The sequence below is a fragment of the Camellia sinensis genome, chromosome 10 (assembly GCF_055761805.1).
Source record: "Camellia sinensis isolate YWXY chromosome 10, ASM5576180v1, whole genome shotgun sequence".
Taxonomy (NCBI): Eukaryota; Viridiplantae; Streptophyta; class Magnoliopsida; order Ericales; family Theaceae; genus Camellia; species Camellia sinensis.
In genome coordinates, this window is record NC_138970.1 from 27,288,138 (window position 1) to 27,312,113 (window position 23,976).

Below are 23,976 nucleotides of genomic sequence, written 5' to 3' on the forward strand. Positions count from 1 at the left end.
TGCCTGGCGTGAGAGTAGGTTGGGTGAAGCCCGATGGAGTTGTCTGGTGTGGGAGAAGGCTGGTGGAAGGAGTGCATGCGTCTTGGGGAGTGCAGCAGCTTAGGTTTTAAAATATTTGGGTTGATTAGAGATGTGCAGGAGTTTGGGTTGTTTTTGTGGGGATTTATGTATTTTATTTTTTAGTTAAGTTCTTCTTAACTTTTTCTATTTGACAAAAAAAAATCATGAGGCCAAGGAGTTAGTTGTATGGATGCGAGTAGTAGTAGTAGGGGTAATTTGTACTTTCCGAATCTCTCTCGATGCATGTCATCTTCCTGTACTTTTAATTTCATACTGTTAATGAAATTTTTCTTTACTGATAAACAAAAAAAAAAAAAAAGAGGGTAAACTAGTTACTATAAATAAAAATGAGCTAATTTGTTTTTGTCTCAAGTTTATTTGATATTGACAGTTGCCAATGCCATCCTCAAACAAACACAATGAATAAGTCAAACAAAGTACCAAAAAAAGAAAGAAAAAAACTTGATAAAAAAAAAGCCAAATAAACAAGATGTTGATCTTTACCAAATGTCACCATTTACTTGATAGATTTATGAGAAACAAAGAACATATTTGTAGTACGCAACTCACCAAAAAAAATGTTGACCATATCTAATAAGAGAGGGTTAAAATAAAATAAAATAAAAAATAAAAAAGAAGAAGAAGAAGAAGAGAGGAACAAAGAATTATGATAAGTTTGGTATCTTTTCATTTCATGCATTGACTTTTCAGAAATCGAAAAAAAAAAGAAGAAGTTATTCTGTTTGATTGAATTTTTAAGTTTTTAAAAGTGAAATTAAAAAAAAAAAAACTGGTTTGACAAAATCAAACACCAAAAAAATATATATTTAAAATAATTTTCATAAGAAAACGAAAATTATATGAAAATAGTGGATTTTTCTTATGTTTTCAAAATTTTCACCAAATTAATTTTTTATTTTATTTTTCAATTAACGGCTTGAAAACTCAACCAAACATTATTTTTATTTTTCGAGAATAGTTTTCAAGAAATTAATCCACTTTCTAAGTTTTTTTATTTTTTGAAACTCAGTCTTTGTACAAAAATAAAAAGATAGGTTTATGAACTTTTTAGTAGGGTGTGGTAAAGTTATACAATTTAACATTTTTTTTATTTACAAAAATAAGAAACCTTTATTTTTTAAGAAGTAAAATAAAACATATTTGATACATGTATTTTTAAAATAAATTAAAATTTAGGTATAATTTGGTATTTTCTACAAAAGTACACTTCTTTAAAAAAAAAATCTTTTTTGGATTACAGCATCTCTCTACTTTTTTACATATTTTTTTCATAAAAAGTCATAAAAATATATTTTATTTAGATCATGCTAAACACCCTCTTAATGTTACTGAGCTATCGATGGGATGATTAGAGGTGGTAGGAAATTGTTTTCCAAATAAGTAAAATACAATTTTTTTTCCTGGTAAAATTTTATTAAATTTGAAAATTATATATATATATATATATTTAAAAATAAACAGACATATAGGACAATTACAAAAAAAAACTCAAGGTTTAACGCTTATAATAAAATAAATTATGAATTTTTAATTTTATTAATTTAAATTCTAAACTTTTGATTTGTTTTCAATTTAAACTATTTGCTTATTTTTGTTAATCAAAACCAATAAAAAAATAGTAGTATTTTAGTCATCAAATTTAATGTTTCTATACATAAAATATATAAAATGCCTGTTTGTATTAAGTTTAATGGCTAAAATATTAATTTTTTAATTAGTTTTACTTAACAAAATAGACATATGATTCAGATTGAAAATAAATAAAAATTTAAATTTTACATTAATAAAAATAAAAAATTATTTTTTTATAAGAGTCAAATTTTAAATTTTATTTATTTATTTATTTATTTATTTGTAAAAAAGGAGAGAAATGATGGAGCAAAAGTGTGAAAAACCTAGGATTAAAAAAATTCTAAAAAACCAATTTGAACACTAAAGTGAAATGAGCAAGGGCAGAGAGCCACAAAAAGTATAGCTCAAATGGCTCAAAATTATTAAAACAATATCGTTTTAGGCGTAAAACAACGTCATTTTAATAATTTTAAGCCATTAAAATCACAATTTTGGACCCTCAAACATTTACAGAATATACATGTACACATTACAATGTACACACACTCAAAAAAAACACAAAATCCAACAAAAAATTCAGGTTTTGCAATCATCCACTTCCAAAAGTACTCAATTTAAGTGCAATAGGTTGGATCTTTCTTCAAACACAGAAAGCCATTTCACCGAAATTTGTGTTCTCTCTCTCAAACAACCCCAATTTTGCTCATTCCTGTAGCCCTTTCTCGTACCCATCAAGCAAACCCTTCATCGATCGAGTTTCAAAACCAAACCGAGAAGCCAAACGGTTTTGATCGAGACACAGATATGTGGGTATTGTCAATTCGCGACCCAGTCAGATTGTGAGGAGAGTTTTTTGGTCGGAAATTGGAAAATTTATGGGCGGCGATCTCCGAGAACCAAGCGTTGGCGCGGCGGAGGTGAGGCCGGTGGTGACGTCACCTCCGCCGCCGCCGATTGGGGCGGCGCGTTGGGACAGAGCAGAGGAAGCGACCCAGAAGATTATTTGCCAGGTTCAGCCCACCGCCGTGTCGGAGGAAAGGAGAGGGAAAGTCATAGACTATGTTCAGAGGTTAATCAGAGGTTGTATTGGTTGTGAGGTGAGAATCACATATATGCAATGTGTATATATATTTGCATCTGTTTAAAGTGGTGGTGTTTATAATTTATTTTTTGTTTTTGTTTTTGTGTTTTTTAAAATTGAATTTTGAAAGTTGTGCTTTGTTAGAGAGGTAGTTGGAAATATGGAATTTTTGTGTATAGACTGGTTTTTACTTCATTAGTTGTGGTAAATAGTTGAAGCATCATGAAAACCCTTTGTTTGTTTTGGGCATGTTTAAGTGCAATAGATTGACTCAATCGATACATTTTGTTGATATGGTTACTGTGAATCAAATATTTAAGTGGTAGTGGTAAAATGTGAGGACATTGAGACAGCTTGATTTTTTAAATAATGTGTATCAGTATCAAGATATGTATTGGTATCAGCAATACGGTCATATATCAGTCGATATCGGACTATTGACTGTTATAGTAGTGAATGACCGTATCGGAAGCCCAAAATTCAGTTCCATAATGGCTGATATTTAAAACCCTAATGCATAGCTTTGGAATGGCAATTCGAGAACTTTTCTTTGTATTTTTGAAGCTTGTTATTGTCAGTTTGTTACCCTTGGATTTCAAGCAATCTATATGCTCGCTAGATTGTGGCAAGAGATGTTATCTTTTGCCTTGCAAGTGGTTTTGTGATGTGGTAACAGAAGTCTGTTATCTTGTGACTATGACTAATTGGTCTAATTTTTTTGTTTGATCTACTGGGATGAGGTTTTGGAAAGAGCAATCGCCCACATAATATGGCTGATCATTTCATTGAATGATGTTTTTGAGCATCATATATGCAAAATGTTGGACATTGGTGCACCTATAAAGTATCAACTCATAATTTATATTCCGAGTTGATTCTTGAGTTACTTATTTTTTGTCGTCATTGTTTCGAAATTAATGTTGTTGTCCTGTTATGTTTTATTGCAAGAGGCACTTCGCTCTCTCTCTCTCTCTCTATATATATATATTTATATATATATGTTTGTATATCTGTGGGTGTGGGTGTGTGGATGTGTATGTGTATGTGTATGTGTATATATCTATGAGCTTCTGGCTGGCTGCAAACGATTATGTGTACATGTTTGTGATAGAACTTGATGGTTGGCCGTTGAATTGAATGAATAGAGAGGTTGGGAAACTGGGAAAGAGACAAGCTGATGTGGGTATTTATCTATTATTGAAGACTCACATAGACATACAAAAATCATTAGAAAGGGGTATAACTAATGTTCCCAAAGAGGATTAAGTAATCTAACTGAGCCAAAACGTGATGAGAACGATCAACTAGGAAGCAATGACTAAAAGTTTGGTAGCTTGGAGTTCTTGACACAAAAAACCTAAATGTGGTCATTTTTTTTGGAAAATTTAGTCAAAACCCCTTCCATTGGACCCTTGTTTAGTGAAAAGGGCAGCCAAATTTATTTTTCTTCATAAATCCCATAAGGAGAAAACACATAATTGAGTAGGGACAAAGTAAAATATTTATTTATTTTTTTCTTTCTTTCTTTCTTTCTTTCTTTCTTGGACAATATTGCCAGAGTAACATGTTATTGTCAAACATAGTAACATGTTACTGCGAGACAGAATATATGTTATCGTCAAATAAAGTAATTGTCAAACAGAATAACATGTTACTGTTACTGTTACTGTTACTGTTTACATCAATTTCAACGGTAATAATTTCTTTATTTTTTATTTTATTTTATTTTATTTTTTAAGAATTTATGGTTAACATGGATTTTATTTGATAGATCTTGATGAGAGAATTCTAAAAATATTAATTTTATTAAAAATAAACATCTACATCAAAAGTTAATATTTTGATAATAGTGATAATTGTTGAATTTTTCAAGGAAAACTTTTTGTATTTGTCCTTAATGCATTAAAATTTTATTGTGAGGGGGTTTTGACCAAATCCCCCACTATTTTTTCATTTATCAAAAAAAATGATCTCTTATAGGTTTCTTGTGTCAAGAACTCTAGTCTACCTACTTAATGGATTTTCTTGGTCGTGAACAAAGGATTCTGAAGTCAAGTTTTCTAAAGGAAGAGGGAAGTGAGAGCTGGAGAATTAGAATAATTCATGTCATTGAGCTGAACAGGAAGGTTACCTTACCACTGACTGCAATAATGAGACTGACATAAGATTCTTTTTTGTTTTTGGGAAATATTGAAGGGGAACCCTTTCTAAAATTGGTTAGGGATGGATAAAACAGAGTCCAGCATTTTCCATTTTGAGGGAGGGAATCATAAATGTTATCACATGGGAATGATTATGGAGCTTTTATGTAGAATTAATTCATGCCAAGTGTGCTTTGGATGCAATCAGTGGGGATGCTGGATTTATAGTGGATGCAATTAATGGAATGAGGATGAATTGGTTTGGCAAATTGGAAACTGCTGTCAGCAAATATGTAGTGGTCCCTTAAAAATTTGCTTATGTTGCTTATTTGGTTAAAGGAATTGAAAAAATATAAAAGAAGGCTGCAAGGAAACAAATGTTCTATTGAGGCACAACATCAATTCGTGAATGATTCCCGGTCTTCACTATGAGGAAGAGGACAGAAACACTAATTGCAATGAATGGGAAAAACTGCCAATGGAAGGGGGCACAATGGCTTGGAATCTATCAATATTATTTGTGGTGCGGTGATTGGTTAATAGTCAAGTTGACATCATGGTTTTAGGTTGTTGTATCTGTCGTGCTTGCATGATAAATGTAGTTGGAGTAGTGTATGATTTTTTTTTTTTTTTTTGTTTCTTTTCCGTTTTTGCCAACAAATCCCTAAAGACTGACTAATACACATATTCTAACCCTATTTGCTATAGTTTGTACCTTTTTTTTAATGATTCTTTGCTGATTTTTTTTTTTTCGTTGATGAAACATAACTTTTAGTGAATTTTATGACATCTAAATACATGATTAGCAAATGTTAGTAACAATTTGTTATCGGCATTAGATGATGTATGGGTTTCATAGCCAATGTTAGTAACAATTATGTTCTATGATCAACCTATCTACTACTTCCAAGACTAAGATTGTCAGTCATGGCAAAATTGATGAATAATAATGGAGAATAACTGTTGTCAAATTACTTTTAATGGTAAACTGATTTTTGATTCCACGTAACGTCTTAGGCATAGACGTGCATTTTTTAGATTCTCTCCCCTGGAACTATATATTACTATTTGGATAACTGAATGTTTAGTTTGTAATATAAATTAAGTTCCTCGCAGTGTTGACGGAGGTAGTACATTTTTCTCTTAGTTGGTTATGGTTATAAGATTGTAAGGTTGAACATAATGGTGATGAAGCCAGTACTTTGTGTGTTGGTTCTTTTAAATAGTTCTCCTTAGTACTGTCATGTTTCCAAATTAAAATCTAACCAAATTCGATATATGTAATGTTTAACAAAACTTGCCAGTACTTTTTTGTTAACACTCATGAACGATGATACTTCTACCCATTTTGTGAAGTAATCAACAGCCACAAAGATGAAACGATGTCCATTGGAAGCCTTAGGCATAAGTGAAATTTCTGTTGAAGTTGATGCTGAGATGGACCAACCAATGGTTTTTGGTGATGAAATTTTCAACAATTTCTGATATTTGTAGGCCTTTAGCTGATTTATGACTTTCTGTAGGTTCTTTTCCATTATTCTTATAGTACCTTGGAGAATTACAGTAAATTATTTGGCTTTCAATTTGTATCTATATTTGAACCAGACCTACTCTTCTTTCAAGTTTACTTTGATTTATATTATATTATGTTCATAAAGTTCTCATTTGAACTTTCTACAGGTCTTCCCATTTGGATCGGTACCACTAAAAACATATCTTCCTGATGGAGACATTGATTTGACAGCCTTTGGTGGTGCAAGTTTTGAGGATGCTTTGGTGAATGATGTGGTAGCTGTACTTGAAGCGGAAGATCAAAATGGGGCTGCTGAATTCGTAGTGAAGGATGTACAACTAATTCGGGCTGAGGTTTCTACCTTTCACCCCATATATGTTCTGAATATTTTTGCTAGATATAAAGTGTGGATTTCCTTAATTTCCTTGTTGTATAGCATTTTGGCATGCTTGAAATTTTCAATAACTAGCTGTTATTTCCACAGTTTGTCTGTATTGTTCGACACCCCTTTCTCTCACAGGTGGGGCCCCACCCCATGCCAAAGGGGGAGCTGTGGAAGAGACAAATTTGTGACTCATTCTAATCATTGTTATTTTTTTCCTTGGTCTGTTTTGATGAAAAATTACATCACTTGTTGATCACTGGATTGTTTTTCAAATGGAAATGAGCTTTTGTAGTTAGGTGGGTGTGGTATTCAATGAGAGTAAAGCATTGGTGAATGTAATTTGATGGAAGTGTTCAATTCTACAAAGGGGGACATAATGATTTTATTTTTTCCTCACAAAGCAATGTCCTTAGCATCTAGAATTTGTTATAAATATTCCCAGGCTTTGCCACATATCTTTGTTACCTAACACTCCTTTATCCTGATCAATTATTTTATTCACTATGGATATTCAGACTTCTTCTGTTTGAACTCACAATCTGACAACATGCTTCTTCTAATAAATTTTGTTCCGTGGTTATGAATGAGAATTTTGGTAGGGTTCTGTTTCCAAGCTTGACTTAGTAAAACTTTCTCTCCAATCCCTGTGGGGACGTAGTTCTTTGTGTCTTTTCACTGTCCTGTATCTATGATCTCTCAAAATTGGCACTATTTTTGATTGAAGCTCTTAACCTATTAAGTTCTTAACATTGCTAATTTGTTACATATATGTGATGTAGAAGTAGAGGAGGGCCTAGGGAATGCAACACTATTCAAGTTAGGGTTTTGTGGGAAAGGAAATGATTGGAAAGTGTTGAACTTGTCTACTAGGGTTTCAAGGAGTTGAAAATTTAAAGGCTAGAACTAATTTTTCTTCATATAGAAGAATTACATTAATATATATAATATAAGCTTTAGAAATCTCCTACTTAATAAGGTCATGGACTCCAAAATAGGAAACTAAACTTTTGACTACTAAAAGTCATCCTAGACCAATTTAGTCCTATAAAATGACATATAATTATATAACCTAATCACAGCTTGATCCATGGGCAACCCTCCTAATCCATATCTAGAAAATTTGGAAATTAAAAAAGTAACGTTGACTTCTAAAATGAGTAAAAATATATTATACCAAACCAACAACAAACAAATGTCTATAAACATTTAACTGAATCAAGATCCAAGATGTAATTATCTTAGATCCTAACTGGGTCCTGCATCATCTAAGACATGCCAAATTAATGGTTGAGCATTAGAAGCGTCCTGTCCACGTCTTTTGTACACCTTCAAGGGATGTTTCCATGTTCCTTCAATGTTTGCATGGTCATGAGCTCTATGCATTCATTATTTTCTTGAAGCTACGAGCTTTCTTCTTTAAGGAAGGCATAAACTAATGCACGGATTAGAGAACAAACTTAACAAAGCCTTATCTCAACTATTTGGGTCTGTTACAACAATTTCTTTTGCATTTTGCTCTATGAAGGACCGTATGTTCAATTAAGTTAAACCATGTGCTACCATGGTTTGGTCTTTCCTCTTTTTTTCACAACATTATCTTCAATGTCGATATTGCCAGTCTTCCTCGTTGTAATTACTAGCATTTGCTTTATATTGTAAGACTGGCTACGTTTGACAATAGGCTAAATTAGCCAAAAAGAGACACAAAAAGCCAACGATTCCTTTCCATTCTCTCTACTTTTTGCACGTTCTTTCGTAAAAAGCCAAAAAGCCATTTTCAAACACTTCAGTTTTTTTTCACATCATATTTTAGCTAAATAGTCTAAAAGTCACTTCCTAAATGAAACACTTTTATCTTCTAACAAATTTATTCATTTTTTTATTTGTTTTTATTTGTTTTTACATATTCATCGCAATAGTTGAGATGGTTTGGTCATATACAACGGAGACCAACATAGGTAGTAGTGAAGAGATACAATACAGTGACGGTAGATGGTAATGTTAGGGGAAGGGGTAGACCTAGATTGATGTGGACTAGTGTAGTAAATAGAGATAAAAATCTTCTTAATTTGACTAACGAAATGGCTTCGGATATTGTCGAGTGGAGAAGAAGGATCCATGCAGCCTACCCTATTTGATGGGACTTAAGACTTGGCTTGGTTTGATTTTGGTTTGGTTTGTTCATTGCAACAGTTGCCTTTAAACACACTCTTCTATGAACATATTGTTTATTTACAGTGTCTTTTAGATTTTCCTTTAAATTGCACAAGTGTACACTAATCACTCAAATACGAAGACAACACTCTTTAACTAAACCTATCTTGTTTAATTTATAAGCAACATCATTAATGTATGCACAATTGAACCAAGGTGGGGGCGTTATTTACACTTTGATATCTCTTGGATTTTGATCTTAACTAATTCCTCTTTCATACTCCTATTTTTATTGAAGTACACTTTTTCCATGGGTAAGGTTGTGTACATCTTGCCCTCTCTAGACCCTATTATTAGCAAGAGCCTGATGCACTACACCACATTTTTTTATTGTTTTTTGTATACTTAATATCGTATTGACTTATAAGACAATCCATGGGTGACCCCTAGAGCCCACGTCAACAATTTGCAAAATTATCAAACTTTGTTTGATTACAGTTGAGCAAATTTGTGCAAACATAATATTAAATTCTCATATACTCAACTCTATCAAAAAAGTGGTGTGTGCATATTTATAAGCCACAAGACTTTTCCTATTCATGTAAGGAATATAATAGTTTGAGAATTAAGAATTTTTGGCCCACTAAAATATTCTAGACCTAATAATATTTGGGGAGCATTATTAGTATTAGCACTTCATTTTTTATAATCGCACTTCAATTTTTGTCATTATGTGTATTGAGAATAGTATTGCGTGTAAATTTTAATAAAAAACCAAAATATGGAGCGCGATTATCAATAAATAGCACTACCCTAAAATTTTATAGAACTAATAACATATTGACTCATAAGATGACCTTTGGGTGACCACTATAGCCCATGTCAACAATTTACAAAATTATCGAAGTATTTATGATTACTAAAACTGGATAAAAAGTCATTAAATCTATCCAACAACATTCTATGGGTTGAAATCAGGGCTGTTCTATTGCTGTGAATAATAACTTGAGAACAATAGCTAGAGTTTGTGTGCAAAGAAGAAGAAAAAGGAGAGAAGGACTGAAGGATAGATGCACTTAAATCTTACAAGGGTTATGCAAATTCACATGAACATAATCTAAAATTTTCATAAATTCAACTCTCTCAAAAAGAAATGTTGCATGCATGATTACAAGTTGCTGGATTTTTCCTATTCCTACAAGAAGTATGATTCCATAATTAGAAAGTTCAAATTTTTTTGTGGGGGATAAATAAAGTCATTTTTTTTGTCCAACTACAACATTCTAGTCCTAATAAAAACTTCATAGAAGAGCCAATAACAATGTAATTTGACCCATAAGATGATCCATGGGTGATCTGTACATCCCCTGTCTAACAATTTATAAAATTACCAAAATTTTCATAATTACAAAATTGAATAAAAAGGGATTAAATACGTCCAACAATGTTCGAAGCTATAAAATAAGTAAAAATACTACTCAAATTGACCTTGAACATGATCATATGAAGTTCTAGTTGTGCTCCATGTGGAAAGACCAAATTAGAAATGAACATAGTCATAAAATGATGCGAGTAGCACCAAATTGAAGATAAGTTAAGAGACAATTTGGTCATCTACAATGCTTACTATTTTGGCATTATTGTGTAGATTGGATCTCTTTGTAATTGTGAAAATGGTTTATGGACATTACCCCCCAAACCAACCCCCCCCCCCCCCCCCCCCCCCAAAAAAAAAAAAATATATATATATATATACTCTTTAATTCTCCTTTATTCTATTCCTGAACCAAACAAATGTAGGACTGGGTTATCTTATCCAGCCCTTCCTTGTCCCTTCTCATTTAAACACAAAATTGGGGACATTTACTCTTAGGATTCCTTGTCTTGATACCAATTGCTTCAAGGTTTAACAATACCGTATTGTCTCGTCTTGGGAACAAATGGTCCCATGTATTCAACATTACTTGTACTTGTCTTAAAACCTCTTGATCTAGAGTTTTCTTTTTTTTCCAAAAGGTTTTGGGCATTCATAAATGCCATGCTTATGCTTGAACTGGCACATAATTGTGCACCAATATACTATGCTGTCCCTGTGTCATTCTCTTCTGGGTTCACAAAGTTATGGAATTCTCATTTAAGGTAATATACCTTTTTAAGTTGGGATTTTGTGGTTTTGATTATTGAGTTCAGATATTTTCGATTTAGTCTTGTGTACAACTCATCCTCCCTAACCAATTGAGTTGCTTATTGTTATCATTATTTTTCTCTACTTTTACTCATCTTGTTCTTTTCTTTTCTTTTCTTTTCTTTTTTTTTTTTTTTTCTTCTTTTGCCAAATGGTAAAAGGTTTGTGATTTGGTATGCATACTTATATATGGGCCAAGCCACCCTTTGGTAGTGCATACTTGTATACATATATTTTCTTGTTTGTAATGCATACTTATATTTTTAGATATTGGATTCTCTGGTGGCAGGTTAAGCTTGTTAAATGCATTGTTCAGAATATTGTGGTGGATATCTCCTTCAATCAATTAGGAGGGCTCTGTACACTCTGCTTTCTTGAGCAGGTAGGTTGCCATCTTCAATTTTCAAATCTAAAGTAATGCCACTTATTTAGAAGTAAGTGACTCTACTTATCAAATAATGAAAGGAAAAAGGTGACCAACTCACTCACTAGTTCAATGATTTTACATGAATACATTTTGTGTAAGTTGCTTCAATAAGCCTGATATTGATAGAATTGGTAGTGCTAGTCTTTTATGTAATCATTGATTTATTTATATTGTCCTCCACCACTATGTTAAAGATATGGACACACAACTTCTTGAATGATGATTCATGTTACTATCCTTTGGGGATTTAGATTGTCAATGATTGCTCAGACTGTACAGTTTGGAATGTTCTTATTTCTTACATTTATAGTTATCTATCACTGTGTTTTAGTTACCATCCATTATCCAAGGTCTTTAATATGTTCAATACTTACATTTTTATGCTCATAGCATTGTAGTTTTTTGTTGTTTTTTCAAGAAAAATGTCAGTTAAGTGTAATTGATTCAATGAATATTGAAGGACACCTCTGTGTGTGTGTGTGTCAAAAATGAAAACCGGGTGTAGTATTTGAGAGAGTTGCACCTTAAGGGCACTGTTAGAATCCCTATTCTATTAGTTAACAAGAAAACTAGTCTTGCATTTGAAACTGGAATAAAAATGTTATAATGAACTTATTGTTTGCATTCCCTTACTCAGTTTAGGGAACACATAGATTTGTATTCCTGGTGTTATTGCTGTTCAGGTTAGATTCTTTGTGAGGAGTTAAAAAATCCCGGTAAATGACGACTGAACATATTTATTTTCTCTCTTTGCTATTTTGAATATGACAGTGGATTCAATTGGCTTTGGATGTGCAATTTATGTTACTTCTTCTTTTGTAGGTTGATCGCCTCATTGGCAAAGATCATCTCTTTAAACGCAGTATCATATTGATTAAAGCATGGTGCTATTATGAAAGTCGTATCCTCGGTGCTCATCATGGCTTGATTTCTACATATGCATTGGAGACTTTGGTTCTATACATCTTCCATTTCTTCCATTCAACGTTGAATGGCCCTTTAGCAGTGAGTTATCGTGTAAATTGTAATTGGTGTATATTTGACGTGAAATTGACTTAACTACTGTGTTGCTGAATTTTAGGTTCTATATAGATTTTTGGACTATTTTAGCAAATTCGATTGGGACAACTACTGCATTGGTTTAACTGGTCCAGTTCGTACATCCTCATTGCCAGAGATTGTGGGTGAGCAACATTTCCTAACATTGGTACTGCATCGTATGGGTAAACTTGTCATTTGATTTATTTATTTATTTTGTGTGTGTGTGTGTGTGTCAATTTTGCAGCTGAGAAGCCTGAAAATGGTGGGAGTGATCTACTACTTAGTAATGATTTTCTTAGGTGTTGTGCGGACAAGTTCTCAGTTCCTTCAAGAGGGGTCGACATAAATTCGCGAACGTTTCCCCAAAAGCACCTCAACATAATCGATCCACTAAAAGAAAACAACAACCTTGGTCGCAGTGTCAGCAAAGGTAGAAAAGCTCTTCTGTTTTTCTTAACCCCATTTGTGAAAGAAACCTTTCAGGTTTCAACATGGCTTTACTTAATATGAGGCAAGGCTAGGTATATTTTATTTGTACTCTTGAATATTGCGTGCCTAGAATTTTATTCCACAAAGAACACTGTTTTCCAGAGTTGCAAGTCTTCTAAGAAAAATAATTGTAGATTTCTCACTATCATCAAGAAAGATTAGTTAAATTGTTTATGAGAAATTAGCTACTTAAATACGTTACTCAATTGATAATGTAAACCTTGTGTACTTCATTTTGAGCATTTCTTGGGAAAATATTTGAACCTATCCTTTATGTTACGTGCTTGTGTAATTATTTGGATTTTAGAATTAAAGATACGTGACCGGGATGGGCATGGAGTCCTTGAACACCTACCTATCGGATGTTCTCAAACTACCTCTTTTAATTTATTTATTTCACTCTAACTAATCAGATAATGACAACCTGTCCATTCCGTGCAGGAAATTTCTTTCGAATACGGAGTGCTTTCGCATATGGGGCCCGGAAACTTGGGCGAATCCTTTTGCAGCCAGAAGATGACATAGCTGGCGAACTCACTAATTTTTTCTCCAACACTTTGGATAGACATGGAAGTGGACAGCGGCCCGATGTTCAAGATCCAGTCCCCATGTCAGGTCACAACGGTTTTGTTCTTGCTTCGTTACCTTCACAAACCGAGTCATGTCAAGAAGAGAAGGAAATTTCTGAACTAAAATCTGCTAATTCAGTTCGCATAAACGGATTATGCAAGTTGGATCCTGATGGATCATCCGACAATGGAACCGTGAATGGACATCAAAATGGATCTATGAAAGTGGTTAACTCCACATTGTTCTTGGAAGCCCATGGTTCTGTAAATACCCATAACCGTTTTTCTGGGGATGCGGAAGATCTTGCAACTTCCAGAATTCATGGTCTTAAAATTTCTAATGAGTCACCTAAAGCTTCCCATCGAAGTGGCGAGGAGAGTATGTCCCAACGGGGTTTTGCATATCATGCTCCTCATCTCTATTTCTCGAGAAATGGGAAGCCGGGATATGGAAACTCTGAGACTAAAGAGGTAGAATCGTCTGGTTTAACTGCAGAGAGAGTTTCTTCTGGGCTCGTGCCGGTGCCTGATGAAGGAACAGGCATTTTTGTGGGCCATGGCCGGGACGAGAACTTGTCAGTTGGTAATCACGAGCACCTCACCACCATAGGATCAAGGGATGTTGGCTATCGGGAAAAGACCTCAATACGTGCCGCTCGTAGTCCGGAATATGAATATGTGAACTCATTGTCAGATCTCAGTGGGGATTATGACAGTCACTTAGGCAGTTTGCTATATGGTCGTCAGTGTTGCTATGAGCACTCAAGTGTGCCTGTTTTGTCTGTGCCGCCTCCACCATTGCCCTCCCAGTTTCAGAGTAAGAGTCCATGGGATGTGATTCGGCAGCATTCATATCAGTTCAAGCGGAATGGGTTTTCCAATGTGAATGCTAATGGTGTAATTCCGAGACCAGCTTTCTACCCCTTGAACACAATGCTAATACCAGGAACAACCTTTGGTGTGGATGAGGTACCAAAGCCGCGAGGAACGGGGACATATTTCCCAAATGCGGTATGAGAATTTTACACTCATATTTTTGGCATTTAAGATTGTTTTGGATGGACTGGATTAGATTGGATTAGCATTTCTAGGAGGATTAGTCGTGGGATTATCAAATTCCTTTGGATTGTGTGTCCTATCCCATGTTTCGATTGGCTTAAGATAATGGGGAAGGCTTGACAAAATCCTATCAATTTTATAAAGCCGTTTAGTCTGAGCCTCTGTTTAGTCCCGCATTCTGTATTGCACCCCCCCTTCTTGAGATACAATAATCCTCCATATAATGGGATACCATGTCTGGCTAGACTACTAGTTTGGAACCCAATTTTCTTAGCCAAACGTGGAATTATTAATCCAATCCCAAGATCACGTCCCTTCAAACAGTCATCACCTACATTTCATGTTGGTTTCAGTTCAGTTGATCTTGAAGTCGTTATTGTTTGCAGCTTCTTTTTTTTTGGCATATTGTTCAAGTGATCAGTGATACCTTGCAAGTGGTTTTATTGATTTTTTTTACAGAACCGGCCTCCATACCAGAACCCTTCGACTGGGAGGGGAAGGAATCAGGGACCAATGAGGTCTCCTCGTAACAATGGGAGGGCAGCGACACCAACAGAGGCAAACTTGCTAGATCGAAGGAGTCGTGAACTATCATCACAAGCACAATTTTCTGATCAAGTCAATGGGACGCTTGGGTCATCAGATTACTGTGATTCTGGTTCTCCTAGTGGAAAGGTGCCCCCTGATGTCAATGGTTTTGGGCACGTTCCATCAGGCGTGCCCTCGCCAGAAAGGACTGGCCAACTGAATTCTGCTTATATGCTCACTCAAACTTCTACTCAAAGCCTTCCAACACCGGGGATGCAAAAGTCACAACCTGTACCGGGTATGAATCAAGATAGGTATGAGAATTTCGTAATCTCTGAAAATTTTCACCTATTGTTACTGTGTTGGTAGACATGTTCAGGGCCTGTTTGGTAATGTCTATGTTTACAAGAATTTAAAAACTGTACAAAAATTTATTTGGTGTCTATTTTTGTTGTCAAAAAATTGTAAACAGTTCATAAAATCTACTAATTCTTAGAACCAAAAAAAAAAGAAAAAAGAAAAAGTTGGTTTCAGTACTTAAGAAAATAAATTTCCATTCCTTCCTCTCACCCCCTCTGGCCACCAACCACTGCTCATCACCAGGATTGGCCACAACATCCGGCCATCCCCACCTCTGGATCTCCTTCAGCCACTGTTGCTGGAGACCACATCTGACCACCACCTCCCGCAATTGGCAACCGCCTTTCCTTGCCAGAAACCACCTCCTTGTCAGTGGAAACCACCTACGGCCACAAATAACCATTTTTGACCACCACCTCCCACGGAAACCACCCACCTTCAGTCACCACCTTCTAGTGGAAATCCATTTTTGGCCATCGCCTCACTCCAGAAAAACAGCTGCAGAGGACAGTAACCATCTCTTGCTGTCAGTAACCACCTTTGGCTACCACCTCCCGCCCACCACTCCCTCTCACTTATTTTCAAAACCATGTTTTCAAAAACGTGTGCATACCAACATGTTTTTTTGTTTAAGCCATTTATCTGTTTTGGACATGCAGGGTTTTGTCAAAATCATCATACCATCTGAAGGATGATGAGGATTTCCCGCCTTTGTCTAACTGATTGTGGTGGGAAGGGATGCTGTATTTATATCGGCTCAGAATAGAATAGAATATGCTAACAAACCCGCATATGCTAGAACTTTCTGCGTTTGTCACTCATTTCTAGATTGCGTGTGATTTTAGAAAAAGGAACCTTTTTCTCCCCAGTGTAAGCATAAAGGCCTTTTGTACATTCTCCTAATTACTTTGCCCATCTAAAAGCTCTACATCTTTGCATTACATTGAATTGTTGTCTATATATAGGATTTTTAAACCTATGGTCTTTGAAACCGGTTTTGTTTTGACTGTTCCCCGCTGTAGTTTAGTTGTGAACACAGAAGCATTTGTTGCTGCATAGGTGAAATGTAACTTAAACTAGTATGTTCTTTTGTAACTGGAATGATAAATCTTTTCGTATCTGACCCCACTAGATTGGGACACAAGGCTTAGCTTTGTTTGATTTAATGATAAACTTTCTTCTCTCAGTTGCATTCATTATTCTCTGTATGTATGTCTGTTTATATCGCCTTTTAAGACAAAGTTGCATATGAGGGAGGGTGTTGGTGTTGGTGTTGGTGTTGGTGTTGGAGAGTTTGATAGACATTTTGGACCCTTTTCTTCTTAAGCTTTAGGGACGACCATTGGTGACATAACATGTTATCAGAACTCAAATTTGGAAGAGATTTTGAGTTTTAAGTCTCTCTTTACATTTGTTTTCTGTTTGCAGTCTGTTTCTCTATGTCTGTCTCTTTGCATCGCCATATGCTAGATAGGATTGAATGTGGGGGGGGTGGGGGGGGGGGGGGGGTGGTTTAAGGTGAGGAAGGATATTGGATAGTTTGATATTTATTGCTAGACACATCTTCTAACCGCTTAAGTTTTTGAGATGGTGATACTGTACACAGCTAGGATTTTCTTGGGGTTGGTAGGAGATGAGTAAGGAAAGAAAACGTTAGATTGGAACTTAGCAATCATATCTGGTAACAAATGCCTCATTTACTAGGCTAACCCTTGGTCTTTAAATTGCACTTATTTTCATGGGTAATGATACATCTCACTAAAAGTGGTGCTCTAAAGCACCACTAATGAGTTGGCAAGCACTTTCACTAAAAAAAAAAAAAAAAATACAAGATACAAGCAGTGGGTCCCGTTCACTGCCACATCACTAGTGGTGCTTTTAGAGCACCACTTTTAGTGGTCTCAAGCATTATTGTATTTTCATAGTGGTGAGAATGTGTCTTCGACTAGAACTTAGGCATCGTGCCTGGTAACGAGCACCTTTATTGGAGCATCAACTGAACAAGCTGACATGGTGTTTCTTGATCAATATGATCGTGAAGTTGGCCGACTTATTTTGGTCGAATAGTAGATCAATGTGATTCCATCCATTGTCTTATGTACGGCCTCAGCCAACCCCTCGTGTATACCAATAATCTGAGACTCAAGAATCCCATCTAATCTTTTACTTATTGCTTAAAAAATGTTCAATTATTGAAAACTGATGAATTCATTGGTGACTTCATACCATAAATTAATATTCTCGACGGTTACAAGGAAAAAAAAGAGAGAAAAAAAAAAGTGATGCATTGTATGCAGAGGGGAGAATGAATTTTGGCCACATTGATTGGTCTAAATTGTCATATTAAATGTCATGCAATATGATAAATAATTAGCTTTATTATGTTCAAAAAATGGGTGTGTTTCACTGTCACAACTACCCTTAATTTTTATATTATTCATTTCAGCTAATTGTTTATTGAGCTATTCAAAGGACTTCACCAGTTACATATATTCTGAATTATTATTGTATTTATTATTTTATTTTTTGATGCCTGTATATTTCAATATATTGTCCATCAGAACTGTCATGAATCAGGCATGGTCTTCCACATATTTCTCCTACCTAATGGCTAAATAGACAAAAAGAAAAAAAAATGGATCTTGTTATCCAAATGGAGATAAAAATGGATCTATTTGAATTATCATTTTATAAAATTTCTTAAATATTTCTTCATTTTATTAATCACTTCACAATATTACTATGGACAAAGGACACTTTACTATTTGAATTGTCATTTTATATCACTGTTCTGCCTCAATAAAAAAAATAAAATAAAATTACATTTTGTCATCTAAAGTATCAATTTATATCAATATAAACATTCCATTCAGAAACGGATCTTCGAAGTTCAAAGGGGTAAAATACAATTTACCCTATATTACTATAGGGACAAAATTAGAGTACAAAATTTTGAATATTACCTGATGGGTTATCAAAGCATTAATACATTAATATACAACTTGAAACAAAAAGTTAATAGTATTTAAAAGTTGATACTCAAATTTAGTCACTAATTTATATAGTCACTACATAATAGTTAATAATTTTATATTTTAATTTTTAAATAATTTGATGATTGAAAAAATTAAACAATTTTGACCGGTTTGATATAGGAAACAAAATTATTCTGAAGTTACTAAGTGGATGGATAGAAAGGACATTCATGAAAAAGTAAAAAGCTTGAATTGTATACACTTATGTCCGGACTGTCTCCTGTCCAGATCTGGATAATTCGGTCTAGTTCAGCCTATTGGGTTCACTTTTAAGTTTCTTTTCAATAATCATAACTGTTTATATTTTAGAATTTGTTGAGTACATTATTCCTATAAAACATCATGTCGATCGGATAACGGATATTATGTATTCGGATCACTTTTATTTTGAAAAAAATGGACGGTTAGAAAATTAACGATTCATAAAAAAAGTGGTCCGAATACGTAGTATCCGTTATCCGATCGACGTAATTTTTTACAGGAATAAGGCACTCAACAAACTCTAACGATTCGGATTATCGAAAAGAGACTCAAAAGTGAGCCCAATGGCCGGACTAGATCCTCCAGTCCAGATGGTGAACTGAAGGCAAATCCCAGTCTACACTTTTATAGAAATTTGTTTAAAATATAGATTGTCTTTGTCATTTGAAAAATTAAAAATACTCTATTTTTAGAATTTTTTATTTAACAAAATTAACAAAAAAATAAAATTTTTGACATCATTAAAAATTATTAATTGACTTAATAATTTATTAATAAAAGAGATCATTTGTTATGAAATTAAAAACTTCAAGGGACAAGATGTAATTTTTAAAACTATATTTCATTCACATTGAACATTTTTTTTTTTTTTTAAATTCTTATATTCAAATCCACCAACCAAACATAACCTTAATGTTTAAATTGTACCAATTTAATCACAATATAAAAAATATATTTCTAACTCCAACGAAAACTCACTTAAAACATTACTTTTTTAACTCCAAAAATATGTGAGAGCACTACAAAAAATTAGGTAGCGTTCGGTACAGTTTTAGAATTATAATTTGAAAATAGAGCTGTATTTTGAGTTTGTGAGTTTTGAAATTATGATTTGAGTGTAGAAAATTTGTTTGATTATAAATTTTGAAAAGAGTTTTGAATTGAGTTTGAAATTTTTATGTGACATATGATATTTGATTAAAAAACTTACAACTCATAATTCAAAATTCTATTCAAACCTCATAATTTTTTTTTTAAAAAAAATTCCGAAAATATTTTTTTTATTTACAATATAAAAAAATAACGGGTGCCAATTGCCAAAAAAAAAAAAAACATTATTCTGGTCAACCGGCCGGACGTCCGAGAGACATCCAGGAGGATGAACGGGTACATGTGTTTTCAAAAGTGGGTGTAGAATTATGTTTCTAGAACTCAAACCAAACACAACGTTCAAACCAAGGACTAGAATCACATTTCTAGAGCTCCACCAAACACAGCCAAATTTTAAAGACTAAATTTTAGGGACAAAATTATTTTTTAAGGACCAAATATTTTTTTTGCGAAAAGTATGGTCATTATATTTTTAGCAATGAGAATTGGACATTATTGATAAATTATTATCCTTTTATAATCAAAATTTTTGTTTCAAAAATAAATCATTATAAGACGAAATTATTTTGTTCCTAAATGTCTATTTATTAGTAATATTTTAAAAATTTTGTCGTTAAAAGTCTTGTTTTTGACTTTTCATGATGATCTTTTAACAACTATCTTCACGATGATAGAAATTGATCCTTAAATATTTTTTATAACAAAATTTTCACCTTTAGAGATTAAAATTTAAAACTCTAATATATTGTAGTACATATGTCATTTAAATAGAAATTCATTTAAAAAAATTAAACTATAAGTATCCAAACTATATGATCTGTGCCATTTTGATATTCAAAATCATCATCAGCTTAACTTTAACTACATCATATCAAAACATATTTTATATATTTAAAATTAAATTGACACAATTTAAATATTAAGAACTAAATTAAAACACTTTAAACATTGTAGACTAATTGATGCAACAAAAAAAATAAATAAAAGCCCAAGTACTTGAGCTGAAAGTAGGGGTGAGCATGGTCCGGATTGGACCGGATTGGGATAAAACCAGGACCAATCCGTTATTTACGGTTCCTAAAAAATTGGAACCAATCCAATCCGTTTAAATCATGGAACCAATCCGAACCAATCCATTTAAATACGGATTGGATCGGTTTAGGACCACGGATTCACATAATTAAATAACAAAAATATATATATAACACTTGAATTTCATAAAAATATAAACATAGCGCTATATTAGTTCCATAATAGCAACATGTTTTTCTATAATAACGACATACTGTTCTAGAATTTAAACAACCATAAGAAAACTGGTTTCACCATAAGTATTTAGACCATTGCAAATTAAAACTTAAAACTAACAAACAAAAGTAATAAAAGAAGATATTATACGATTTTAAGTTTGAGTTTAGATTTTACATAGAATAAGAAAAGATACTATGGGGGAGGATGTATAATAAAAATATAGACTATTTGTATACGGTCCGGATCGGTTCCAATCCGAAACCGTGGGATTCAATCCGGAACCAATCCGTGAACTACGGATTTTTAATTATTCAATCCGGAACCGAACCACGGATTCAAAAAACCAATCCAAACCTATCGGATTGGACTGGACTGGATCGGATTACGGATTTCACGGATTCCTTGCTCAGCCCTAGCTGAAAGGGTGGGTATCATTAATTAGTTGTGTGGAGACAGCAACCATGTCTGTAATCCAATGAGAAAGTAACACAAGCCATGTCTGTAAAAAAATTTAATGTGATGTACTTTTGGCTTGTCCAGAAGGATCTTAAAAATAATAAAAAAAAATTAAAAATCATATTTACTATTTTAATTTGTCTTCGACATGAATGTTCCGTTTTGAGTAAGTCTAAATATAACCAATTAAATTAAAAACAAAAAAAATAAAAAAATGTGTTCAAATAATGGGACCCAATAGAGGTAATTTTTTTTTTAAATTTTATTTATTTATTTTTAAAAAAAGATACACCTACTGAAAAATTCAATCACCAAAATTTTTTACCCTTCAGAAATATGTTTGCATCTATGATTCTAAGTATTTATAAAAGATCAGTAATTTCAGTGATCAAATATTTTGACAATTATAACAATACTGTTATTTTCAGTTAAAATGAATTTTATTGAGTTCACATACATTCTTAATATATTTTTATAATTTAATTTTAATTATGCATAACTGCTCATCCTTTCCTACGACTTTAGCCGGCCATGGCAACTTTTAGCAAATTTTTTTATTTTTATTTTTCATTGATTGCCCTCTCAGCCATTCGAAGTGGAATACTTTCCCAAGGATCACTTCAATAGTGTCAACACAAAGATTTACTTCGTCTAATAGTATCCACTGGTTCAAACAACCATTCATGTTCAATTTTGAAGTAAATATTGCATGGATTTTATTAACCTGTTAATAAATTTAAAAACTTTATACATTTTGTATGAAATTGTGTGTAAAAAGCATGTACAATTTTTCTAAAATAAACTATACCTTTAATCTTTGTAATTTGACTTAAATTTTACTTTGATCCTTATTGTTTCATTTTGAACAATTGAGTCCCATACTTAAAGTTCAATTTCAATTTGGTGTTTTTGTTCAAATTTCTATTAATTTTTGCTATCTGTACACCGTTGGAGATTATTAATTGTTCCAAAATCGTTGACTTTAACTTTTAACCAAACGAAATAATAAAATTAAAATTGAACTAAAAATGTAGACATCAAAATTTTTAATTGAAACAATAAGGACCAAAATCAAATTTGAGTCCATCTGCAAGGGTTAAAATGTAACTTATCCATCTTTTAACATTTTCTTAACATGTGCTACACATTAATAAAACTCATATTGCATACGACGATGATATTATAAGATGATATCATGAAGGAAGATGCTTCTCTCCAGTCTACACAGTCTAAACTGTTCATTGTGTATTGCTTGTCGAGTACTTCTTGCTTGCAAAAAATTACGTTAATCGGATATCGGTAACCCTTTAATCGGAATACATTTTTATCAATAGTAAACATGATTTTAAAAATAAATTATTAACAAAAATGTGTTCAGATCAAGGGGCTACTGATATCCTATCAACGTGATTTTTTTAAGCATGGAGTATTCGATGAGTTCTACACATTAAATGATTCGGATTATTAAAACGAGACTTATGATGAACCTTACAAGCCCAACAGCACACTCTAATCCACTGAGTGGACTGGAAAGAAGCCTCTTCCTATCATTAATTGATAAGAGATCTCACATCACAATAGTGGGTAAGAAGCAAGAAATATCATAAAGTGCATATCAAAAATGTTTGGTGACCCGAATTTGTGTGACTCGAATAGGTTAAAATGACGTCGTTTTACACCCAAAACGATGTCATTTTACATCCAAAACGATATTGTTTAAAGACATTCGAACCATGAAAATTTGGGCCACCTAGCACTATTTTTTTTTTTTAATATTTAATAGCACTATAAAGCTAAAAAGCCAACACACTTTCCAAACGGAGGCTATGTAAAATGATATCAACCTTACACTTAATATTTATTCTTAATTTTCAATTTAAAATCACCATGTAATGTTTACAAGAAGCTCAACCATTTCCACTATAGTAAAGGGTTGTTTGGGATGATCTAAATAAATACACTTTTTATCTTTTTACGAAAAAATGTGCAGAAAAATAGAGAGGTGATGTGATGGAAAAAAGATAAAAAGATAAAAAGATGAATTATTTCGGGGATGCCAAACCAGCCCTAAATCTACCTATCTAGGCTTAGATTTGTGTTATGAATGAAAATGTTTAGTAGAGATTAAATTTATGTATTATAAAATTTATTTATAAAATAAATCTATATTATATATTAATATTTTTAAATAATATTTAAATAAAAATTTTAAATTTATAACATTACCATTTCCCGCTAAATCTCTGTGATCAATAACGGCGGCAATTCATGAGTCATCACTTTCCTACTAACATACCCGTTTGTGTGCATTATTAATACAACTATTTTTAAAATCAGAAAAAGGGCACCTGTCCAGTTAGAATCCGTGGAGTTGAGTTGGGTTGAACTTTTTTTTTTTGGTTGAAAATTATCATTATTATTGCATTACATAAGCAATAGTCTATAGCTAGATTGAGATATTGTAACAAAACAATGCTGATTAGTTGTGTAAGTTGACTCGCTCATTGTGTATACAATCTATATATATATATATATATGATTTCCTTATTTATATGTC

At 33.1% G+C, this 23,976-nt stretch overlaps 1 protein-coding gene across 1 annotated transcript; it reads left to right on the top strand.

Moving 5' to 3' along the window:
- Window positions 1-2,015: 2,015 nt before the first annotated feature.
- LOC114310996 (uncharacterized) lies at window positions 2,016-16,771 on the top strand. The gene is made up of 9 exons (XM_028257098.2): window positions 2,016-2,750; window positions 6,556-6,741; window positions 11,402-11,494; window positions 12,362-12,544; window positions 12,621-12,723; window positions 12,825-13,010; window positions 13,511-14,649; window positions 15,157-15,539; window positions 16,245-16,771. The coding sequence occupies exons 1-9, from the start codon at window positions 2,529-2,531 to the stop codon at window positions 16,306-16,308; spliced, it is 2,559 nt and encodes an 852-aa protein (XP_028112899.2). The 5' UTR covers window positions 2,016-2,528; the 3' UTR covers window positions 16,309-16,771.
- Window positions 16,772-23,976: the final 7,205 nt, after the last annotated feature.

Coding starts and splice junctions, on each gene's coding strand:
- LOC114310996 (XM_028257098.2), top strand. CDS start 2,529: ATGGGCGGCGATCTCCGAGAACCAAGCGTTGGCGCGGCGGAGGTGAGG. Junction 11,495..12,361: donor CACTCTGCTTTCTTGAGCAG/GTAGGTTGCCAT, acceptor CTTCTTTTGTAG/GTTGATCGCCTCATTGGCAA. Junction 13,011..13,510: donor TGGTCGCAGTGTCAGCAAAG/GTAGAAAAGCTC, acceptor CATTCCGTGCAG/GAAATTTCTTTCGAATACGG.